The sequence below is a fragment of the Mastigoproctus giganteus genome, chromosome 9, assembly GCF_048544385.1.
Source record: "Mastigoproctus giganteus isolate SK-2022 chromosome 9, ASM4854438v1, whole genome shotgun sequence".
In the NCBI taxonomy this organism is placed as follows: domain Eukaryota; kingdom Metazoa; phylum Arthropoda; class Arachnida; order Uropygi; family Thelyphonidae; genus Mastigoproctus; species Mastigoproctus giganteus.
In genome coordinates, this window is record NC_143583.1 from 188,079,522 (window position 1) to 188,103,293 (window position 23,772).

General features: G+C 36.5%; 1 protein-coding gene across 3 annotated transcripts in view; it reads left to right on the forward strand.

Annotated features, from left to right (window-relative positions):
* The window catches only part of LOC150080956 (uncharacterized protein ZK1073.1-like), a 404,766-nt gene that overhangs the window by 132,945 nt on the left and 248,049 nt on the right, over nt 1-23,772 (forward strand). For all 3 annotated transcript variants that reach the window (XM_090381331.1, XM_090381332.1, XM_090381333.1), the window contains one exon: nt 132-194. In XM_090381331.1, the coding sequence (XP_090237457.1) occupies nt 132-194 (63 nt within the window). The remainder of the gene's footprint in view (nt 1-131; nt 195-23,772) is intronic.

A 23,772-nucleotide genomic window follows, 5' to 3' on the forward strand; every position in this document is an offset into this window, starting at 1 on the left:
GTCAATTTAGAGTCACAAAACTGAAGTACATAATTCATTTATGTAATAGATTTTGTAAATAGGAAACTGGTTTTATTGTTGATATATTGCACCATGTAATTTTTATGTGATTTTTCTTTACCTTAATGCAGATTTCAATTTCCATCTCTACAAAGCATAGCAGTGGATCTTGCTGCAGTTTTGAATTATTTTAAGTGAGTAGAAAAGATTTTGTATATTCTTAGATTTAAAGATATTAAATTTCACGTACACCTGAACTTAGTATATGTGAAATTTAATGACAAAGCCCAGACTTTTACAAATAATAAAATTCTGTGTTTCATCCAGATTTTTGAATCCCTAAACGTAGTATTCAGATATGGTAAACCCAATTTAAATATGGCATTCTCCATGATACCATTAAATTTTTGCTATATTGGAATGCTTTAAAAATAAATGTAGATATAATGTATAAGATTATCAGTGATATATCACCATATTTTTCCATAGTAGTAGTACAAAACTACAGAATTAGTATAAATAGCATCGATTTAATTGAGCACACCTTCACAACGAGTTACCATGTATTGCACTACCTTGAATAAGTAAGTCTTCCCAATGGAGACTTACTTATTGGCGAGTAAGTTCCACTGTTGTTACTTATTCTTGGTGGATATCACCACTCAGGCATCACTGTTTCAAGGCTTCTTGGCCTATTATCAGTGGGCGAGTAGTTACCCCAGTGTTGCAATCATGCCAACCCAGTTGTGAAGTATAACTCCACAATATGAGAGATGCCAGTTGGTGTGCATACTAATAATACTAAAAAGAATAAATGCACAAGGCTTTTAATAGGCTACGGATTGGTGTAATTCACTATAAGAATATCAGTGATATATCACATATTTTTCCATAATAGTAAAAAATATGGTGATATATCACTGTTATTCTTATAGTGAATTATCAATTCATAGCCTATTACGCCTTGTGCATTTATTCTTTTTAGATATGTGTCTGGGTCTGGGTGCGAGATTAGCCTGTGCGGTCATTGCTCCTTAAAGCTCTTCAAACAGAGAAGTTTTTCCTGATTTATTTTCTGCTTTATTAGTTTAAATTGTCATATTAACTTATTTTCTAGAGTAGCTTTATATTCCTAGTTACGATACTTAGTTTAAAGTTTAACTTAGACAGAGATTTTGTAGATATTACTTAGTATCGGTAACGGTATCAAATCCACGTGTCACAAACCAAATTTTTTTTTAACCAAATTTAGTCGATTTATTAACCAACTGTTATATCAAATTATCTTCTATAAGTAGATTATAGATCTAGTCAGGATCCTTAGTTTATTCTAAATTGAGATAGCGAGATTTGGAAGCTAATCAATACTTACGAGTCCGTAGAAATACCGTTCGTGAATTCCCGCCATTTTTACACGATAGCATAAGCTTAGTGTCGTATAGTGCATAATATAATATTGTCAATTAATCAGTAAATCTATTAATCTTGATAAACTTTATTGTCAATTAAATTGTACTTTTAACTCTATATATATATATATATATAACGACTTAATCTAACAAATAATTAATACATAACTATAGTGGTACACGTGATACGGAAGTTGTATAAAGGGAACTCGTAAGAAAACACTAGATACCGAAAAAAAAATATATATAACATAACTGTTTTGGGATATAACTTAAGGATTTAATTTTTGTTTTGAATTTTATTGAATTAAATCGGAATCATGACTCTGACCAGAGCAGCAAAGCAAAAGGCTCAAGCTAATGGGAGTGCTGTGGTTCAGGGGAGAACTGAGGGGGGCAGTTGCCCTCTGAATCACAGTCTATTAAAATGCACTGTTTGCTTGATGTTTGCGGAGCAGTCGGGTACGGGACATGATACTGCCAAGGGGGATGTCTTTGTGTGTGCACGATGTAAGGAGTGCAAGGAAATCAGGCGACAACTCAGCGTTGTTATGGGCCTTTATGAGAGCTTGAAGGACAGGGTGGATGCCCTCGAAGGAAATAAATTGAGGGGCCCATCAAGCTCTCAGCTGCCCACATCAACGCCAGAGTTTGCACTTGGTCATCAGGCAACACAGAAGCAGCCCCCTAGGCAGAATGCGCTGGTCCCACAGGAACTAGTAGTTGTTGGTGACTCTATTGTCAGGGAAACGGGGAACATCCTTTGTAAAAAGGATAGGTGGAATAGGACCAGGGTATGTCTGCCAGGGGCAAAGGTTGATGACGTTGTAGAGCGGATATCATCTTTTAAGGGCACAAAAGGTGATATAGTTGTACACGTTGGCACTAATGATATTAAGAGTAGGAGACCGGCGGAATTACTTAGCAAGTACAGGTCACTGTTGAAAAAAAGCCGTGAATTAGGGTTGAACTTGAAAGTGTCTGCAATTCTGCCCAGACACGATAGGAGGGAGTATATGATGAGAGCCTTGTCGATCAATTCGGCCCTGGAGGGATTGTGCAAGGCTCAAGGGGTAGAATTTTTTTCAGCCTGGACTGTACTTGTTAACAGGAGAGATTGCTTCTACAGGGATGGGATACACTTAAATAGAAAGAGTGCAAGAATTTTTGCTGATGCTGTCGAGGCAGTGTTAGGTGGGTCGGAAAACTGCTAGTTGGGGGGGATACAAGGACTAATAGATTAACAGTAGCCAGTGGCAGAGGTGGAAGTGATTCTTGCACTGCTTCTATTGAAATGAGCAGAAGTCTGAAAAACAAGATGCAGGATATTTCAGAGACTGCTGGTAGTCATTGCGGTACAAGTAAACACATGGGTTGTGTTAGGGTAGCTAAGAATAGAAACAGGTGCATGTATACCTGCGTGTACACCAATGCCAGGAGTTTGGTAAATAAATTTGATGAATTTGAGGTATTGCTCAAAACATCAAAGGCAGATATTGTTGGGATATCAGAGACGTGGTGTCACACAGATATAAGTAATGCGGAACTGGAATTTGGGGAATACAATGTGTATAGAAAGGATAGACAGGACAGGAGGGGAGGAGGGGTTATGCTATTAATTAAGAAACACATAAAGTCCAAGGAAGTGAAGCCAGTCGACATCGATGGACAGGGCAGTGTCGAGTCAGTTTGGTGTGACATAAGCATAGGGAAATCAAAATTGAGAGTAGGAGTGTGCTATAGGCCTAATGACTCTGATGAGTATAATAAGATATTGTACAGGGAAATAGAGTGGGCCAGTAAATCAGAGAGTCTTATAATGGGGGATTTTAATTTCCCAGATATTGACTGGAATTTGTGGGTTGGTCACTCGCAGACTAGCAAGGCTTTTGTGGATTTATTGGATGATTGTTTTCTACCTCAGCATGTTCGTGAGGCAACAAGAGGGAGCAATACTCTTGATCTGATTATCAGTAGTGATTCTTCATGCATTAAGAACCTGCAGATAAATGAACCACTAGGTGGCAGTGATCACAGTGTGTTGAAGTGGGATTTACTCAAGGAGGTAACTACCATCAGAGGTAAAGGGAAGGGTTTTTGTTTTCGTAAAGGCGACTATGATGGTCTGAGACAGTATTTAAATTCTATACAGTGGGACCAACTGATGATGTTACCAACAGCAAACTCAAAATGGGAAGCATTCAAGGAACTAATCTTGGAGGCTACCAGGCTTTACATACCAACTAAGAAATATTGTTCAAGGTTTAGGCCTAAATGGTTGTCAGATGAACTAATGAGACATGTGGCAGAGAAGAAAAATGCATGGGATACATACAAATTAATGGGTGACATGGAAGCCTATGATAGATATAAGTTGGTCTGTAACCAAGTCACAAAGGAGATTAGGCAGGCAAAGGCAGACTATGAAAAATCCTTGGCAAAGGATGCAAAGAAAAACAGAAAAGAGTTCTTTACATACTTGAACTCGAAAAGGAAAGGGATGAATCAGATTGGTCCACTGGATATTGATGGTTCAACAGTTGAGGATCCTGCTCAGGTGGCTAACAATCTAAACGAGTATTTTGCATCTACATTCACGCATGAGGAGTTATTCAGGAAGGAGAATGATGTAGGTAAAGTAAACATTGGCAGTGAGCTGGATGATTTTGTAATAACTGAGAGGAAAGTGGAGGAGAGATTGTTGAGGATAAACATAAAAAAGGCACCTGGGGTGGATGGGATCTATCCAGTTATATTAAAGGAGGCAGCAAAGGAAGTATGCAAACCCCTAGCCATAATTATGAGAGCTTCTTTGGACTCAGGGGAGGTACCCATAGACTGGAGATGTGCAAATGTAACCCCAATTCACAAAGGAGGATCAAAGGCTGACACAAGTAATTATAGACCTGTTAGTTTAACTTCTGTTCCAGGTAAATTAATGGAGGCACTGTTTAAAGAAGCACTGCAGGATCATCTAGACAAGAATTCAGTTATAGCTCAGACGCAACGTGGTTTTGTTAAGGGCAGGTCTTGCCTGACCAATTTGATTGGATACTATGATGTAGTCACAAAAGAACTGGATGCAGGGAATAACTTTGATATTATATATTTGGATCTTAGAAAGGCTTTTGATACTGTTGCACATGGAAGACTGCTGCACAAATTGGAGCAGTGTGGCATTGGAGGCAAATTGCTGCTATGGATAAGGGGATGGTTGAGTGACAGAAGACAGAGAGTGGTAATCAATGGACACTGCTCAACGTGGACTAATGTTATTAGTGGAGTTCCTCAAGGTTCAGTGTTGGGTCCGTTGTTGTTTTCGGTGTTTATGAATGATATTGATGATGGGATATCAAGTTTAATGTCCAAGTTTGCAGATGATACAAAGGTTGGCAGGGTCGTTAAGGACAATACTGACGCTATGCTGCTGCAACAGGATCTGGAAAGGTTGAACAGATGGGCTGAGAGGTGGCAAATGAGGTTTAACATCGACAAATGTAAAGTGCTGCATATGGGAAACAGTAACCCCAGAGCAACGTATCAACTCTGCGGTACTACACTGACAGTGGTGGAGAATGAAAAGGACCTGGGGGTAATTGTGCAGGCAGATATGAAGTTCTCTGAGCAGTGCAGACGAGCTGCAAGAGTAGCTCATGGTGTCTTGTCAATGATATACAGGAATTTTTCTAGCAGGGATAAGGAGGTGATTATTCCCTTGTATAAGGCAATGGTAAGGCCACATCTTGAGTACTGTATACAGGTCTGGAGGCCTCATTTCAAGAAGGATGTAGAGCTGCTGGAACGGGTACAGAGAAGGGCAACAAGATTAGTAAATGGAACAAAGGGTTGCTCTTACGAAGAAAGGCTTAAGTTTTGCAAATTACAGAGTCTGGAGACTAGGCACCGGCGAGGTGATCTGATAGAGGTGTATAAGGCTTTGAATGGTTTGAGCATGCTCAATGCCAATGGGATTCTTCATCTTTCTCAGAATAATCACCTCAGAGGGCATAAATTCAAATTGAGGAAGAACGGATGTCGGATAGATGTGCGGAAATTTGCCTTTGGCCAGCGGGTGGTTGGTTGGTGGAACCGACTTCCATCACTTGTTGTTGAAGTTGATAGCCTAAACAAATTTAAAGCTCAACTGGACAGGTATTTCGAACGAACGGAGGGGTGAAATGGGAGTGGGTTTTTTTTTTTTTTTTTTTTGGCTGATGCTGAATAAGCTTGCTTTCTTGCATCATATGCCTCTGCTAATGCTAATGCTAATATAATGTATGAAACATTGGTTAAGTCTAAATGTTTTATGAATTGACTAAAAATATACAGCAAATTATCAGTGGCATATGTGTTAAAATATGTAACACAGGCCTACAATAGTTTTGGAGTCTGACTCATTATATATGTCTGTTTATTAATTCATGTACTCTGAGATCATAAGTGACATATTTTTTTTTGTAAAATTACATACTTTTTTTTTTGGTATGATGTTTAAATAAAGTACCCAAAAATTATACTGCATTGTTTATGAGGTTGCCAACCACTATTTACAGATTTTTCTTGTATGAATGCTAACAGAGAATCTTCCAGAAGTGTGGATAATGCACAATGCAAGATAACATTAGTATGTAAGCAGACATCACATTAGTAGGGAGTATTATTCTTGAACTCTTTTAATTTTTACAGAACAATCCAACTGAAACTATATTTCTATATACACAAGCTTTGTGGTGCAATTTGACATGAGACTCATAAATAACCTTGATATGCTTTGCTACATTTGTGATAGCTTTGTTGTTAAGGGGGGAAAAAAGTGAAGGAAAAATATTACAGAATATAATAAAAAAAAATAAAAAAATGTGTATTTTGGGATTAAACATGGTAATCAATATAAACTTGTGTTGAACAGTTGAGGAAATCGATATTTGTATTTCCCTTGGTCTAATATGAACAGAGAATACATGGAAATGACTTTTGCTTATTAGTGCAAGGCTACAACAATAAAAAAGTAAAGAGCATGTTCAAATTTTCCAGGCCCATTTGTAGCCTGATCTGCCTGATACTTTCTATACCAGTAACTCTCAGCACAATTTCATCAATAGATTCTGAATGTAATATGTGCATATAGCCTGGAACAAAAATATATGTGAATATCAACGAATTAAGCCAAATGATTTATATTGGGTTATCCAAAATCTTCTGCAGAGACACATTCCTTGATTCTATTTAACTTTGATGTGAAATGGTTAGTAGAGCTTTTTGGTTTATTATCACTTATGCAAATACCTTTTTTCTGAGACTGGCTCTACTGTATACAGAAGTACTATGATTGTTCATTTTCACAGGAATAAAAATCTAATAGACATATTAGAAACGTTGAAGTGTTGAAGAATTTCATGTTTTGATATTTTTACAAATGAGCTGTTTCTTCCACAGAGAGTAAATAGCAGTAATAGTGTAATATTGAGAACCTAGAATTTATAGAATGTTGTTAGAACAGCTGTTTTTGGTAATGAGGGAAGGAAAAAATATATGGTGAAAAATAAATTAAAAAGCTTGCTAACTGTGAATGAGAAGGTTAAAATTTAGTTTTGCAATTTGAATTGTATAACTTTGTGCTGCCATTAAGAAATGATTAATTTAGTTAATGTGCTCTTATTGAAGATATCAAGTTGTTTTCATGTGATTTAGATTATTTGAATGATCTCTTCCGAGCACACTGTGAAAGTTATCTACAATTTGAATTAGTAAAATAATAAGAGGAGTTCACCTCAATATCTACAATTTGAATAAAAGAATTGCACACCAACATAAACCATTTTGTTTGAGAGAGAATTAAGAAATGGAAGTCACAGGTATGTGATCATTATTTATTTGTTAACAGTATATAGAAGAATTATTTTGTGAAGGATACAAGACTATTTTTGCTTTTCAAAAGTTTGTTTAGAAAGATATCAGAAAGAAGTGTCACTGTCCTTACCAGTGACAGATGAGTGAAAGTTGTATTGCAGTCTTAAGTTGGAATTATTTATTGTTGAGAGCTTTACCTCTTTCTTTTCGGAAAAGTTGATTTATGGAACTTAAAGAAATTTGTGATCCCATTGGTTTTATATTGTGCAATAGAAATCCAAGTGCTGAAAAAAATTCTTGATGTTTTATAATCCTTATTGTTCTGTGTTGTAAAAATCGCCTAAACAAAAGTATATAATTAAGATAAAACTATAGTTAAAAAAAGCCTGCTATGCTGCAGTATTTACCTGTATAAAGAGCATCATGCTCTGGGACCTATACCGATCCCTAGATCACATGCCAACTCCTCTTGGCGGCCAAACAAGTAAAAAAAGGGAAATCTGTTTTCTTATCTTTAAAGTTTCTTATGTACATAGCTTCTTCAGTTTTTATTTTAAAATCCTCCCCCCCAATAATTTCAAAATTTTTTCCATTAAAAGCAGAGGAACAAATATAGGCATGTTCTGTGATCTCTGATTTTCTGAAATTTTCTTTGCTACATGCTTAGTGTTCGCCCAATTTCGTATAAAATAACCTTGCTGTCTTCCCAATGTAAACATTCCCGCATGTGCATTTGTAAAATGTGTCTGCATTTTGTTGGGAAATTGGCTTCCTCAGAAAATTGCCTATTTTGTTTATTGGTTTGAAAACCACATCCAGTCCATATTTTTTGCATATTCTCATGTTTTTGTCTCTTATTCCTTTTATGTAAGAAATTGTGATAGCTTTTTTTTTTTAAATTTACCCATTCTGTATATTATTGTTATTAACTAAGTTAGCATTCCTGAAATTTCTTTTATATATTTCTAAATGATATTTGTAAAATGTCTCTATTTATAAATGATATTGATGATGGTATATCAGGCTTAACGTCCAAGTTTGCAGATGATACAAAGGTTGGCAAGGTTGTTAAGGACACTAATAACAGTACGCTGCTGCAACAGGATCTAGAAAAGTTGAGCAGATGGGCTGAGAGGTAGCAAATGAAGTTTAACATTGACAAATGTAAAGTACTACATATGGGAAGCAGTAACACCAGAGTAACATATCAACTCTGTGGTACTACACTGACAGTGGTAGAGAATGAAAAGGACCTGGGAGTAATTGTGCAGGCTGATATGAAGTTTTCTGAGCAGTGCAGACAGTGTCTTGTAGCTCGTGGTGTCTTGTCAATGATATACAGGAATTTTTCTAGCAGGGATAAGGAGGTGATTATTCCTTTGTATAAGGCAATGGTCAGGCCACACCTTGAGTGCTGTATACAGGTCTGGAGGCCTCATTTTAAGAAGGATGTAGAGTTGTTGGAACGAGTACAGAGAAGGGCAACAAGATTAGTGAATGGAACAAAGGGTTGCTCTTACAAAGAAAGGTTTAAGTTTTGCAGATTACAGTGTCTGGAGACTAGGCACCTGTGAGGTGAACTGATTGAGGTGTATAAAACCTTGAATGGTTTGAGTATGCTCAGTGCTGATGGGATTCTTCCTCTTTCTCAGAATAATCACCTGAGAGGGCATAAATTCAAATTTAGGAAAGATGGTTGTAGGATAGTTGTCTGGAAGTTTGCCTTTAGCCAGTGGGTAGTTGATTAGTGGAACAGACTTATATCTTTTGTTGTGGAAGTTGATAGCCTAAATAAATTTAAGACTGAACTGGACAGGTATTTGGAACAAACAGAGGGGGGAAATGGTAGCGTTTTTTTTTTGTTTTTTTTTTTTTTTGGCTGATGCTGCATAAGCTTGCTTTCTTACATCATATGCCTCTACTAATGCTAATATCTGTGTATGGTTTTTGTCAACCATGCACCTTGGAAATCCATTGTTAGAAAGGGTTAAGGAGATTTTTTTTAAGTTCCTCATCTGCATAACCCCAGGGGCTGACATCTGGTGAGTATGGGCTTTACAAACCCCATTCTTCTCTTTCTTGGTGATTCCTTTCTCCTTATCTCACTCTCAGGGTAACTCAGGGAATTTTTGTTTTGGCTGGTGCAGCATAAGCTTCAGGCTTCCCTGCACTACACGGCTAATAATAATAATAATAATAATAATAATACTTTTTCCTAATCACAACTTATTAATGCTCTATATGATAATGCCTTGATAATAATGTTTTTGATATTTATGGAATGATTCAACATGAAATTAACATAAATATCTGGAGTCTGTCTTTTTTCTGTGCACCTGAGTGATAATTGAATTTTGTTTTTCCCTCTGCACCAAGACATCTAAAAACGGCAGTTTTCCACCTTCTTGTTCCATTTTGAATTTAATGATTTCCGTGTCTATTGTTCATATATTCATGAAATTGTTTTAACTGTGTCTCCCCATGTTCTCATATCAAAAAATCATCTGCATATCTAATCCATATCAAGGGTCATAAAGGATCAGAGAAATAGTTCTCTCTCTCCTAAATCTTCCATAAAAATGTTTTGCTGTGGATCGTGTGAGAGGTTTCCCATTCTTTATAAATGCTGTACTCATAAAATATGTCCTATCTTCACCTGTATTTCAAAATAAAAACATTTTTCAGTCACCGTTATATGATCGCCTAATGAGAACTTATTGCATTAATGCTAAAATTTAATCCGAAGCCAAAACATTATATTTATCTGCCAACGATTGCTTCTTGCTCAACTTAACCATTTAATCAATCACTCTCTTACTCTGCATAGGAACCCTAACTTCTTCAGTCAGCTGCCACTCCATAAGTGACAATTTCTTCTTAACAGAGTCGGCTGCTATCTTCTTAACTCTACTCAGGTAAAATCTTTGTATTCTTGGTGAGGTCAACTTATGCTCTCCTTGTAGAATCATTCTTAAAATTTGTCCTTCCCAGTATTGTTTTTGCTATGTAGCAACATTTTTTTTTTTTCTCATCTAGTTAGTCTTCTAATGACTTCCAGTTCCACATGTTTTAGTATTCAATTCGACTTGGCTACCTTAAATATTATTCTTCAACTTAAATTCTCTAGAAATGATTTTTCTTGCTTGCCTGGACCTCCTGGCCACTGAGAGGAGTTTGTAGCTGATCAAGAAATTGGTATAGGTCCTGGAACATGATGCTGTTTATACAAATAAATATTGTGGAGAAATACTGTTTTTTAATTTTAGTTATATCTTAATGGGATTAACCCACAAAGGTAGCCACAATGGATTAACCCACAATCGTGATTAGAGAAAAGTTTACAAGTTAAAATATTATTATTTGCGTATTGAGAAAAATACATTAGATTGTTTTTTTGTTACTCCAAGAGATGGTAATTTTTATTAGTCATTTCCACTCAGTCATTTCCTGAATGAGAGGGACACCACAGCATATTAGATTTAATATACTGCATGGGCATCCACAAAAGAATAATAATGTGAATAAATTGAACAACCTTGCCTTTCAATAATCAAGCTTCGGGTTTAAATTCCTGCTAAAACCGTTCTATTAATATCATTGAATGGGTTTTCCAAATTAACACAGGTTTAGAAACTATAGGTTACTGTAAAGTATCTTTGATTGAAAACTTGAAGAAAAAATGAAGAGAAACAATAAATAAGTTTAAACCCATCTCTTTAGTTTTTCATTTCAAATTTTGTTTACAATTTAGACTTAAAAATACAGATAATGGAACTATTCTGATATTGACTAAGATGACAGCCAAATATTTGACTCTGATATACTAGACCAGTGGTTCTCAAACTGTGCTCTGTGGATCCCAAGGGATCTGCAAACAGTTCCTAGGGTGATCCATGGATAATTTCTGCAATGGCTACTTTGAATTTTATATAGTTTTTTAATCAAAATCTAAATTTTACAGACTGGATGTTGCACTGACATGAGAATTCAGTTGTCTACAATCATTCCCAACTTAAAAGGACTTTGTGAGACGAAAAAACACCACCATTCTTCACACCAGTAGCCTATGAGGTACGATTGATTGTATACTCATTGTGACAGTTTATTATTTAGTTATTTTTTGTGTCAGTCTGAAAAGGGGAGATTGCAAACATATAATAAATCAGTTCTGAAATATAGATTTTTAATTTTGCATAGATATCACCAGACATTCCATATTTAAGTGAGCTAGGATGTGAGGATCTGTGGTTATTTTTCAAAGCCCAAAGGGGTCCAAGAGCAAAAGTGTTTGGGAAACACTGCACTACACAATTGCCTGGTGACCACAGACAATTTATCCAAATGTAAACTCTAGTGTGTATGGTAATTGACTAATCTGTTGGCTACCAAACACCAAATATCTTATTAGACAACATATTTTCATTAAAACCCGCACTGTCATTTTTTTTAATAAATAAAACAAACCCCATTTAGCATTTCATATCTTGGCTCAGGAAAAGTTTTCTTCCCAGATATTCATATTAACAATTTTTTTAAAGCTGCTTTCAATATGAAAATGACTTTTATAATGTGTAAGCCACCAGTTTATATTTAAAGGGTTAGTGTCAAATGGTTTGTTGTTTGCTGTGATTTCAGAAGGATTATTCCTCTCTTACTTCTGATCTTTAGGTCAGTTTGCATGTGATTAAATATAGAAAACATATTGTTAAAAAAATGGAGAAAAGATTGAGGAAAGCTACTAATTTTTGCTAACCTTAAAAATAAGGAAGGTGTGGGGCCAAAACAAGAAGGCTTTTGCCTTCAGCTATCACAGATTCATAAATAACCTAACATTGTTTTTCAGCCTGGTACCAGGGCTGACCCCATGGGGAGAATGCATCCCAATACCCTACAACTGAAATGTGGTGACAATCCCTCCAGTGCTACAACTCACTTTGTGATCCTCTTTCAATCTCTGTGAGAAAACAATTAATGTTCCTGGCTTGTAAATGGTATGGTATGGTATAACCACATCTAGGTCAAGTGCTGGAGGAGTTAGTAGGGCAGGATAACGGGAGTGGGTATTTGTAATTCAGAAAAACCCGAGAATGTATAATGTTGTGTTCTCAGTTTTTATCAAAACAAGAATGAAAAAATGAAAATGTTGCCACACTCCCCCTCCCCTCTCTTGCATGCACACACACACACACACACACACACACACACACACACACACACACACACACACACACACACACACACACGTATTTCAGTGTATTTGACCAATTTAATAAAAAAAAAAAAAAAAAAAAAAGAAACATTAATATCTGATTTTGGAAGTCCGCCAGATCCATACACGAACAGTTTTGTGAAACTTAAGTTATCAGATAAATAACTTGCAGTAGAATGTCAGTTATCCGGAATAATTCTTCCTCTTTTTTTATTTTTTTTAATTAATGGTGGTACAGTAAGCACCGATTATAGTAATCACGTTTGCAAATTGAATTTTGATTATAATAAGCGAAACTCGAGTTTATAACAGATTGTACAAACAAAAAGGCCAATAAACCAAAAACAGCAAATTGTTTTATGGTTGTGTCCTGTAGAATTCTATGTGTCCTTCAGAAATGTGCTTTAGAAAAACATCACGGAGACTACTGGGTTTTCTGGGATTTCAGATTAGTTTAGCTCCAATTTCGGTAAGAATAATATCGGCCCGAAACTGTGCGATTTATTATTTTTCTCAGTTTTTTACGGTAAAATGTGAATGAAAAGAAAATGCATAGTTTGAACATTGCAACAAAAAATGGAAATTATGCATAGTGTAGAAATGGTCAAAATTTAGAAAATCTCTCCAAAGAGTTTAATGTGGGGACTTCAACAATTTACGACATCAAGAAAAATTCCAATGCTATAACAGAATTTGTGTCGATTATGCATAGTGTAAGAGGATCTACCAGGAAAAAGACTATGTTGAAACCTCAAAATGCCGTTTTAGACAGTGCACTTTATTGTTTTGTTTTCTTCAGAAGTGAAGTTTAGGTGAACCAGTGTCTGGTCCAATGTTGTGTGAAAAAAGCATTAGATTTTAATCGAAAATTAAGAGGTAATGAAGATTTTGAGGCAAGCACAGGTTGGCTGAAAAATTTTAAACTGAGACAGTATACATGGACTAGACATTCAAGGCAAGAAACTTTCTGCAGACGAATGGGCAGCGGTGTCCTTTAAAAGTAAGTTTGCTTCAGTTAAGCAGATTATGAGAAAGGAAATGTATATAATGTTGATGAGACAGGCTTATTATTATTATTAGCTATATAGTGGAAGGAAGTTTTTTGTTGTTTTTTTTTTGGTTTTTAGGAGCATTAGCAGCTTAGGCCATATTGCTCCGGGATATGCGGTGGCCATTTCCTGACCTTTCCGCATCATCCGTATTTGGTGGTGACGGGCTCGAACCCCGGTCTAATCAAGAAGCGTGTTCTGCGCACTGCTGCTCCTTCCCACCTGGCTACGGAGGCGCCAGTGGAAGGAAGCCCGAGGTTTATGCTGCACCAACCAAAAACAATTTCTGCATTACTGAAAGAGAGAGAGGCAGAAGTAGAAGGGAATTACCAAGAAAGAGAAGAATGATGCTATCCAGCTCAGACCCCTGGGTGTGCCGAGCCCCTGGGGATGTTATGGAAGGCATTACTGAAAAAATCCCTAGCCACTAAAAATACCTGCACCAGGTTTTAAGATGAGAAAATAGCGAGTTACAATTGCTATGTGTGCAAATGTAATGGGATGTGCAGATTGTCCATCTTCGTTATCAGTAAGTCGAAAAAACTGAGTGCATTTAAAAATCTTTCCAATTTTCCTGTTTTGTATAAAAATCATAAAAATGCCTGGATGGATGTTTCTGTTTTCCGAGATTAGTTTATATTTTTTTAAATTTAATTAATCTTAATCATTTAATTTAATCTTAAAGATTAAATTAAATAATTAAGTAATTAATTAACTCATTAATTTAATTAGGTAAGATTAAATATATTTAATCTTATTTAATCAAATTTATTTATTTTAAGTAATTAGATTAAATTTATTTAATCTTACCAGAAAAATTATCCATAAAATTTTTCAGTTCGATTATCCGGAAAATTTGGCTGCCCCGAATAGGCCTGACTTCAATTATTCCGGATAATTGAAGCTCTACTGTATTTGGTTGATTGTTTTTCAAAAACAATGTCACTACATTATATTATATTAAACCTTAGCTTTGATGGACCTGAACTAAGGGATACTTCAGAAATAATGGAATAATGTCCACTGAACCAGCTTTTTTTTTTATCACACACTAGCTTGACAGGCATCAGTAAGTAACACGCCAGCTTGTTGGCGCCTCCGTAGCCAGGTGGGCAGGAGCAGCAGTGTGTAGCACACGCTTCTTGATCAGACCGGGGTTCAAGCTCATGACCACCAAATACAGATACAGGATGCGGAAAGGTCAGGAAATGACCACCACATGTCCCCGGAGCAATATGGCCTTAGTTGCTAATGCTCCTAAAAACCAAATAACAACAACAACCAGCTTGTTAGACATCACTAAATAATACACTAACCTTTAGACATCAGTGACATCTGGATGTTCAGAAAGTCACCTGAACTTCCAGTTACTGGAGAACTTGGCACACTCCAAATAAGTTTTAGTAAGTTTCCATTGCTACTTTATGATACTGCAAAATTTAAAGCTCCTCTGTTCCACACAAGAAGTATAGTAAAATAAAGTATTGCAGTGTGTAATGTTTTTGTTCAGAAGTGCAGCACTTTTTAATAACATTTGACAACTTTAAAGATGATATGTATCTTCGAGTTTTATTTCTTTCAAACTGTTATATATATATATATATATAAATAAATTAGTTTATATGGTTATATTTCAAGCATCATGTAGAGGAATATGCTTTTTGCTGCCTCTGATGTAGGTTGTACCCCTTTTTATTTTTATTATCAAAGATTCCGTTTCCAACTATATTTAAATGTTATTCAAATATATATGTATAATTATATATATACACACACCACACACACAGTGCTTTTTTTGGGACGGTACGCAACGATGCGGCATACCGGCTACCGAAGTTCAAGCCCGTGACCACCAAATACGGAGGATGCGGAATGGTCAGGGAATGACCACCGCATATCCCCGGAGCAATATGGCCTTAGTTGCTAATGCTCCTAAAAACCAAATAACAACAACCACCTACTGCAGTGGTGTCCAACCTTTTCCCGAACAGGGGCCATATTCAAAAAAATTCAAAGTTAGATTTCTTTAGTGTGTTAAATTTTACTTATAAAAGTAAAATTGAAAATATTTGAAAATTTTATTAAGTACAATACACAATTATATTTTTAGTCCACAGTTTTAGTTCACTTTACTTGCGGGCCGTAAGCTGGACACCTTTGTGAATCAACCGTAAGCGCCCCTCTCGAGAATTAGAAAAGTGATTTTCTTTTGCCCCGACAAATAATCATCTGTTGTTTCGTGGAAGTGAGTTATCCACATTTTTCTGTAAATTTTTCTTATCTCTGTTTACTGCGTCACAGTATCTGAATGACACCGACATTTTGGACAGTTTCAAAAAAAAAAAGAAAAAAATTCAAATTTAAGAACTAGTGACAATACTGATGATGAGAGATGGAAAACGAGGACAACGAAGGTATCAATCCTTCTAAACATGAATTGTTGGCATTTATTGAAAGTGAAGTTAGAAAATTGTCAATTAGATTACAGTTAAATGAAAGAGATGCAATTTGTGGATACCTAATTGATAAGAAGATTTCAGAAGAATTGAAGCATTTGATGAACACTCTGAGTATGATACCAATTTCATCGAGTGAATGTGAACGAGGATTTTCACAAATGAATCTGATCGCCAGCCTAACCAGTGCTTCGTTAATGACAAAAACAGTTTCTTCACTACTGTTTCTTAAAATTGTAATGCCCACCACTGACCCGCTTCAATCCAGCAAAATATGTCGATTCGTGGCTGCTTCAGAAACGTCATTCAGCAACCTACACACAAAGAGGAAGAAAAGAAGTCATCATAGGACAGGGGTCAGCATCCTGCGGCTTGTGAGCCGTATGCAGCTCTTTTAACATGTAACTGCAGCTCATTAACTTTACAGCTCACATGAAGCACAATTTGAAATGGAGTTAGAGGACTTAAAAATCCCCTTAGAGCCGCAGTTACATGTGAAGTGCAAGACTAAAATGCCTTAAAACTGAAATTGAGGATTTGGAGAGGCAAAAGGCCGCCCTTGCAATTCTACACAAATGGATGGCGATAGATGACTTTAAAATGCAGACCAAATTGTATTCGATGCGTGGAGTAGCTTACCTGACCCATATATAAATTTGAAAATATTTGCATTTGGACTTCTCTCAGTTTTTGGTTCGACGTATTTCTGCAAGCAAATATTTTTGAACATGAGCTATATTAAAAATAAATCAAGAAACCGTCATCTGAACAATGCGAGCATGTTTAAAGCTCAGCATGTTTAATTACGACATACTCACATGATGTTGAGAGACACTTGCTCAAGAAGTTCATCAGCAAAAGTCACATTAATTTGTACCTGATTGGATGTTTGTTACATTTTTTCAGTATTAATAAATAATATTTCAAAATATATATTTTTTAATAAACACCTTCCCACTCTATTCCATCTCTCGTCCCCCCCACTCCCAGCTTGAGCTGAGGTGCATCTCTTTGGATTCTTTCTCTTTTTTTAATTAGATCAAAAATGGCTCTTCACTCAAAAAAGTTTGCAACCCCTGGCATAGGGGTCGGATGAGAACTTAATAAAAATTTTGAATATCCTACAAAAACTTTATTTATGAAATTATTTTTACTTATGTTATTATTTTTTACTTATTTTACTCACATTTTACTTATTTTTTTATATACTTGAATAATAAATGTATGCTTAGTAAACTGTGTGTTAATACACTTAATTTGTTGTTCTTATTCTAAAAACATTGCTACTAAAGTAACAATATCAGGAAAAAAAAATTTCAGAGTACTTTTCATATCCTTTTAATTTTCAGTTTTTCCTGATAGCAAAAAAAAAACTTTCAAGTTTAACAAACAGTTGGATTTAGCAGGCAGACTTTTCCCCAAATAGTCTGCCAAAGCAAGATCTTGCTGTACTTTAATGAACAGTTTATTAGGTAAAAAAAAATTGTAATCAGTGTTTTTTTTAAATGAAAAATACCCATTACTGTTAATAATATACTATTTTAATGTATTTATTTAATAATTAGCATTGGAAAAAATATTCATAAATGGCTTGTAAACTCCGATTTTCTTTTAGTGTTTGGTAGGCAATTGCACACACACACACACACACACATGCATGTGCACGCACAAGTTTAATATATTTTATTATGTTTTTTTTTTTTTTTTTTTTGTTTTAACTGAGTTCAATCAATGTAAAATAAAGTCCAGCTATTGCTCTCCAACACTGATCAGCTGTCCATTGTGCTTTGCCTATGAAGAATTAATTAGAAAATAAGAAAAAATACATTTATTCATTCACATGAACATTGATCCACATTAATCAGGGGCTTTGAATATTCAAAAAAAATTTAAAAAAAAAAAAAATATATATAAAGGGTGATCATTTAATTTGCAGACTGGTGCAAGATCTTATCTTAATTGTCATCATCTTGAATCTTCTGTGGATTTCCCCTTCTCCAAATTTTTTTTCTTTTTTTTTTTGGTAGTTGTTGGTGCATAGGCTTCTATGGCCATAATGCACATCCCAAGGTTTTTGCAGTACTTTGATCCAAGCCCGAGGTGGGAATCGAACCCGCGACCTTTGGGTTGCCAGGCAGGCACTTTACCCACCCGGCTAGCCCGGTCGGCTACCTTCTCCAAATACTCTTCCTCGAACTTTTAGACACAACACTCACCACCATTGTTCCCATGCATTAAATGCTTCTTGCAAAGTGCTTCTGCAAGCATCATTGTCAAATGTGAAACGCTTGCCTTTTAGAGCTTTCTTTAGAAGTGGAAACAGGAAGAAATCACATTGGACTAAGTCTGGTGAATAAGGGGAATGTGGCAGAACTTTATCACCTATGGCAGTGATCACTGCCTGCACAATATTAGTTGCATGGGACCTGGCATTGTCTTGATGGAGAAACCACTTCACACTGGAGCAGCGAAATCTGACTTCCTTTTTCATAGTGGTTCATCGAGGCACAAAATGTGCAACAAGAATGCTTTTTATGTCAAAAAATGCAACCATTTGTTTGTCAGCCAAACGAGAAGCTTGAAATTTCTTAGGTCTTGGTTACTCACAGAATGCTTCCACTCACTCGACCATTATTTTCTCTGGATCATAGTCAAAAATCCAAGTTTCGTCAAAAGTGACTAATCAGTTTAAGAGGTTTTGACCCTGTGTTTCAAAATGATCAATCATTTCTTTGCACAAGTCCACTCTTTGCCATTTTTGTTCTGGAATCAAGTTGTGTGGAATCCAGTGTGCACAAATGTGCAATATTTTCAGGTGATCTTTCACAGTATTTTGAGCACTACTGTATGAAATGGACATTCAAACAGCTAATTCACGAAGTGTAATTTGCCTGTCTTCATCCAAGATTTCCTGGACTTTAGTGATTTGCTCAGGAGTTGTTGAGGAGGAAGGCTGACTACGTCTTGGGTCATCTGCAACAGACTCATGGCCTTCACTGAATTGCTTGTGCCATTTAAATATGGCTGTCCTACCAAGACACTCATTATGCTTCATTTATCTCTTTAACTGTTTCTTATGCATTTAAGCCCCATCTGACACAATAATGAATCACATATCGCTATTCAATCTGTATGTCCGACATGATACTTGCTTCAAAACGATCATCAGTGACATGCGGCTAAAAAACTCACTTCATGCAGCATTAGATCGACAAGTACTGGCATGCACAAACAGTCTGCTCAGTTGTGATTAGTGAGAGTGCCTCTAGTGGTAGTTATGGAAAGTTTCTTGGGTAAACAGAAAATCTTGCACCAGTCCGCAAATTAAATGATCACCCTTCATATAATGCATATACATTTTTGTTCTCCTTATCCAGTTTTCCTATTATTATTATTCATTTTATGATTTAGTTGTTTAATTTAGCAATACAATTATAAATAGCAATTTTTATACTATCTGGAGTAAGGGAAAAAAAAGCCTATGTATATTTATGTTAAACTAGGACAGATTTTTACCTATACCCCATTTTTCCCAACATCACTCCAACATGTCTGGAACATTATGCTCTTTTATACGGCAGACAGTACCGCTTCTCATGATAATTAACTTTTATAGATAGCCAATAAATGCAATACCAATGTACCATTTGCATTAGACCAGAAATGTATATTTACCCATACTTAATGTTGCAGTTTTGAAACGATATATAATGTGAAGTGCATAATAATCAAGGCATTTAATAAATACAACCTAGTATTTGACACAAATACAAAAAACTAAACTTGCAGTTAAAATGAAAATAAAATTAAAATTTATACTGTTATTCTGACCTTGTTACTGATACTGTTGGTAAAACCTTTCTGCAAGCATAACAGCCAAAATGGTTAAGCATAATAGCCTATTTAAGTTTTTACAACCTTTCAAATCATATGAATTAATGGATATTAACTTTTTAAGTTAATTATTATAGGCATTTATATCTTTTGATTTAGTGTCAATATTAGGGAGGGAAAAGCGAAAATTCTTTTCCAAATTATGGTTTTAAAAATAGTTTTTTTAAGACCATAACTTGTAAAAGAATTTTATTTTCTGATTTTGAAATTATGGGAATAAGTAAAATAAAATATAAAAAAAAATAATAATAATAAAAACAGTGAACGAAGTTCAGGTATTAGTATTAGTAGAGGCATATGATGCAAGAAAGCAAGCTTATGCAGCATCAGCCAAAAAAAAGGAAAAAAAAAAAAAAAAAAACCCACTCCCATTTCACCCCTCTGTTCATTCGAAATACCTGTCCAGCTGAGCCTTAAATTTATTTAGGCTATCAACTTCCACAACAAGGGATGGAAGTCTGTTCCACCAACCAACTACCTGCTGGCTAAAGGCAAATTTCCGCACATCAGTCCTAATTTGTCTTTCCTCAATTTGAATTTATGCCCTCTCAGGTGATTATTCTGAGCAAGAGGAAGAATTCCATCAGCATTGAGCATGCTCTTAACTATTCAAGGCTTTATACACCTCTATCAGATCACGTCGCCAGTGCCTAGTCTCCAGACACTAATTTTCAAAACTTAAACCTTTCTTCGTATGAGCAACCCTTTGTTCCATTCACTAATCCTGTTGCCCTTCTCTGTACTCATTCCAACAGCTCTACATCCTTCTTGAAATGAGGCCTCCAGACCTGTATACAATACTCAAAATGTGGCCTGACCATTGTCTTATACAAGGGAATAATCACCTCCTTATCCCTGCTAGAAACATTCCTGTATATCATCGACAATACGCCATGAGCTACTCTTGCAGCCCGTCTGCACTGTCCAGAAAACTTCATATCTGCCTGCACAACCACCCCCAGGTCCCTTTCATTCTCTACCACTGTCAGTGTAGTACCAGAGAGTTGATACGTTGCTCTGGGTTTACTGTTTCCCATATATAGTACTTTACATTTCTCAATGTTAAACTTCATTTGCAACCTCTCAGCCCATCTGCTCAACCTTTCCAGATCCTGTTGCAGTAGCATAGTGTCAGTAGTGTCCTTAACAATCCTGCCAACCTTCGTATCGTCTGCAAACTTGGACATTAAGCTTGATATACCATCATCAATATCATTTATCAATACAGAAAACAACAATGGACACAACACTGAACCCTGAGGGACTCCACTAATAACATTAGTCCACGATGAGCAGTGTCCATTGATTACCACTCTCTGTCTTCTCCCCCTGAACCATCCCTTTATCCATAGCAGCAATTTGCCTCCAATGCTCCAATTTGTGCAGCAGTCTTCCATGTGCAACAGTATCAAAAGCCTTTCTAAGATCCAAATATATAATATCAAAGTTATTCTCTGCATCCAGTTCTTTTGTGACTGCATCATAGTATCCAATCAAGTTGGTCAGGCAAGACTTTCCGTTAACAAAACCATGCTGTGTGTCCAAGCTATAACTGAAGTCTTGTCTAGATGATCCTGCAGTGCTTCTTTAACCAGTGCCTCCATTAATTTTCCTGGAACAGAAGTTAAACTCAGAGGTCTACAATTACTTGTGTCAGCCTTTGATTCTCCTTTGTGAATTGGGGTCACATTTGCACATCTCCAGTCTATGGGTACCTCCCCTGAGTCCAAAGAAGCTCTCATAATTATGGCTAAGGGTTTGCTTACTTCCTTTGCTGCCTCCTTCAATATAATTGGATAGATCCCATCCACCACGGGTGCCTTTTTTATGTTTATTCTCAACGATTTCTCCTCCACTTTCCTCTCAGTTATTACAAAATCATCCAGCTCACTGACAGAGCTCACTCCATTTAGGCCTAAACCTTGAACAATATTTCTTAGTTGGTATGTAAAGCCTAGTAGCTTCCAAGATTAATTCTTCGAATGCCTCCCATTTTGAATTTGCTGTTGGTAACATCATCAGTTGGTCCCACTGTATAGAATTTAAATACTGTTTCAGACCATCGTAGTCACCTTTACGAAAGCAAAAACCCTTCCCTTTCCCCCTGACGGTAGTTACCTCTTTGAGTAAATCCCACATCAGCAAACTGCGATCACTGCCACCTAGTGGTTCCTTTATCCGCAGATTCTTAATGCATGAAGAATCACTACTGATAATCAGATCAAGTGTATTACTCCCTCTAGTTGTCTCCCGAACATGCCGATGTAGAAAAAAATCATCCAATAAATCCATAAAAGCCTTGCTAGTGTGTGAGTGACCAACCCACAAATTCCAGTCAATATCTACGGGGAAATTAAAATCCCCCATTATAAGACTCTCTGATTTACTGGCCCACTCTATTTCCCTGTACAGTTTCTTATTGTACTCATCAAAGGCCTATAGCACACTCCTACTCTCAATTTTGATCTCCCAATGCTTATGTCACACCAAACTAACTCAACATTGCACTGTCCATCAATGTCGACTGGCTTCACTTCCTTGGATTTTGTGTTTCTTAACTAATAGCATAACCCCTCCTCCCTTCCTATCCTTTCTGTACACATTGTACTCTCCAAATTCCAGTTCTGCATTCCTTATATCTGTGTGACACCGCATCTCTGATATCCCAACAATATCTGCCTTTGATGTTTTGAGCAATACCTCAAATTCATCAAATTTTATTTACCAAACTCCTAGCATTGGTGTACACACAAGTATACATGCACCTGTTCCTGTTCTTAGCTACCCTAACACAACCCATGTGTTTACTTCTGTCCCAATGACTCCCAGCAGTCTCTGAAATACCCTGCATCTTGTTTTCCAGGCTGCTGCTCATTCCAATAGAAGGAGTGCAAGAATCACTTTCACCTCTGCCAGTGGCTACTGTTAATCTATTAATCTTTGTATCCCCCCAAGCTGGCAGTTTTCCGATCCACCTAACACTGCCTCGATAGCATCGGAAAATATTCTTGCACTCTTCCTATTTAAGTGTATCCCATCCCTGTAGAAGCAGTCTCTCCTGTTAACAAGTACAGACCAGGCTGAAAAAAATTCTACCCCTTGAGCCTTGCACAATCTTTCCAGGGCCGAATTAATTGACAAGGCTCTCATCATATACTCCTCCTATCGTGTCTGGGCAGAATTGCAGACACTTTCAAATTCAACCCTAATTCACAGCTTTTTTCAACAGTGACCTGTACTTGTTAAGTAATTCTGCCGGTCTCCTACTCTTAATATCTTTAGTACCAATGGGTACAACAATATCACCTTTTGTGCCCTTAAAAGATGATATCCACTCTACAACGTCATCAACCTTTGCCCATGGCAGACATACCCTGGTCCTGTTCCAACTATCCTTTTTACCATGTTCACCGTTTCTCTGACAGTAGAGTCACCAACAACTACTAGATCCTGTGGGACCAGTGCATTCTGCCTTGGGCGTTGCCGCTGTATTGCATGATGATCAAGTGCAAGCTCTGCCATTGATGTGGGCAGCTGAGAGCTTGATGGGCTCCTCAATTTTCATCCTTCGAGGGCATCCACCCTGTCCTTCAAGCTCTCATATAGGCCCATAACAACGCTGAGATGTTGCCTGATTTTCTTACACTCCTTACATCGCACGCACGCACACACAAAGACATCCTCCATGGCAATATCATGTCCCGTACCTGATTGCTCCACAAACATCAAGAAAGCAGTGTATTTTAAAAGACTGTGATTCAGAGGGCAACTGCTCCCCTCAGTTCTCCCCCGAGCCACAGCACTCCCATTAGCTTGAGCCTTTTGCTTTGCTGCTCTGGTCCAAGTCATGATTTCGATTTAATTTCAATAAAATTTCAATTTCAGTACAAAATTATAACCCTAAA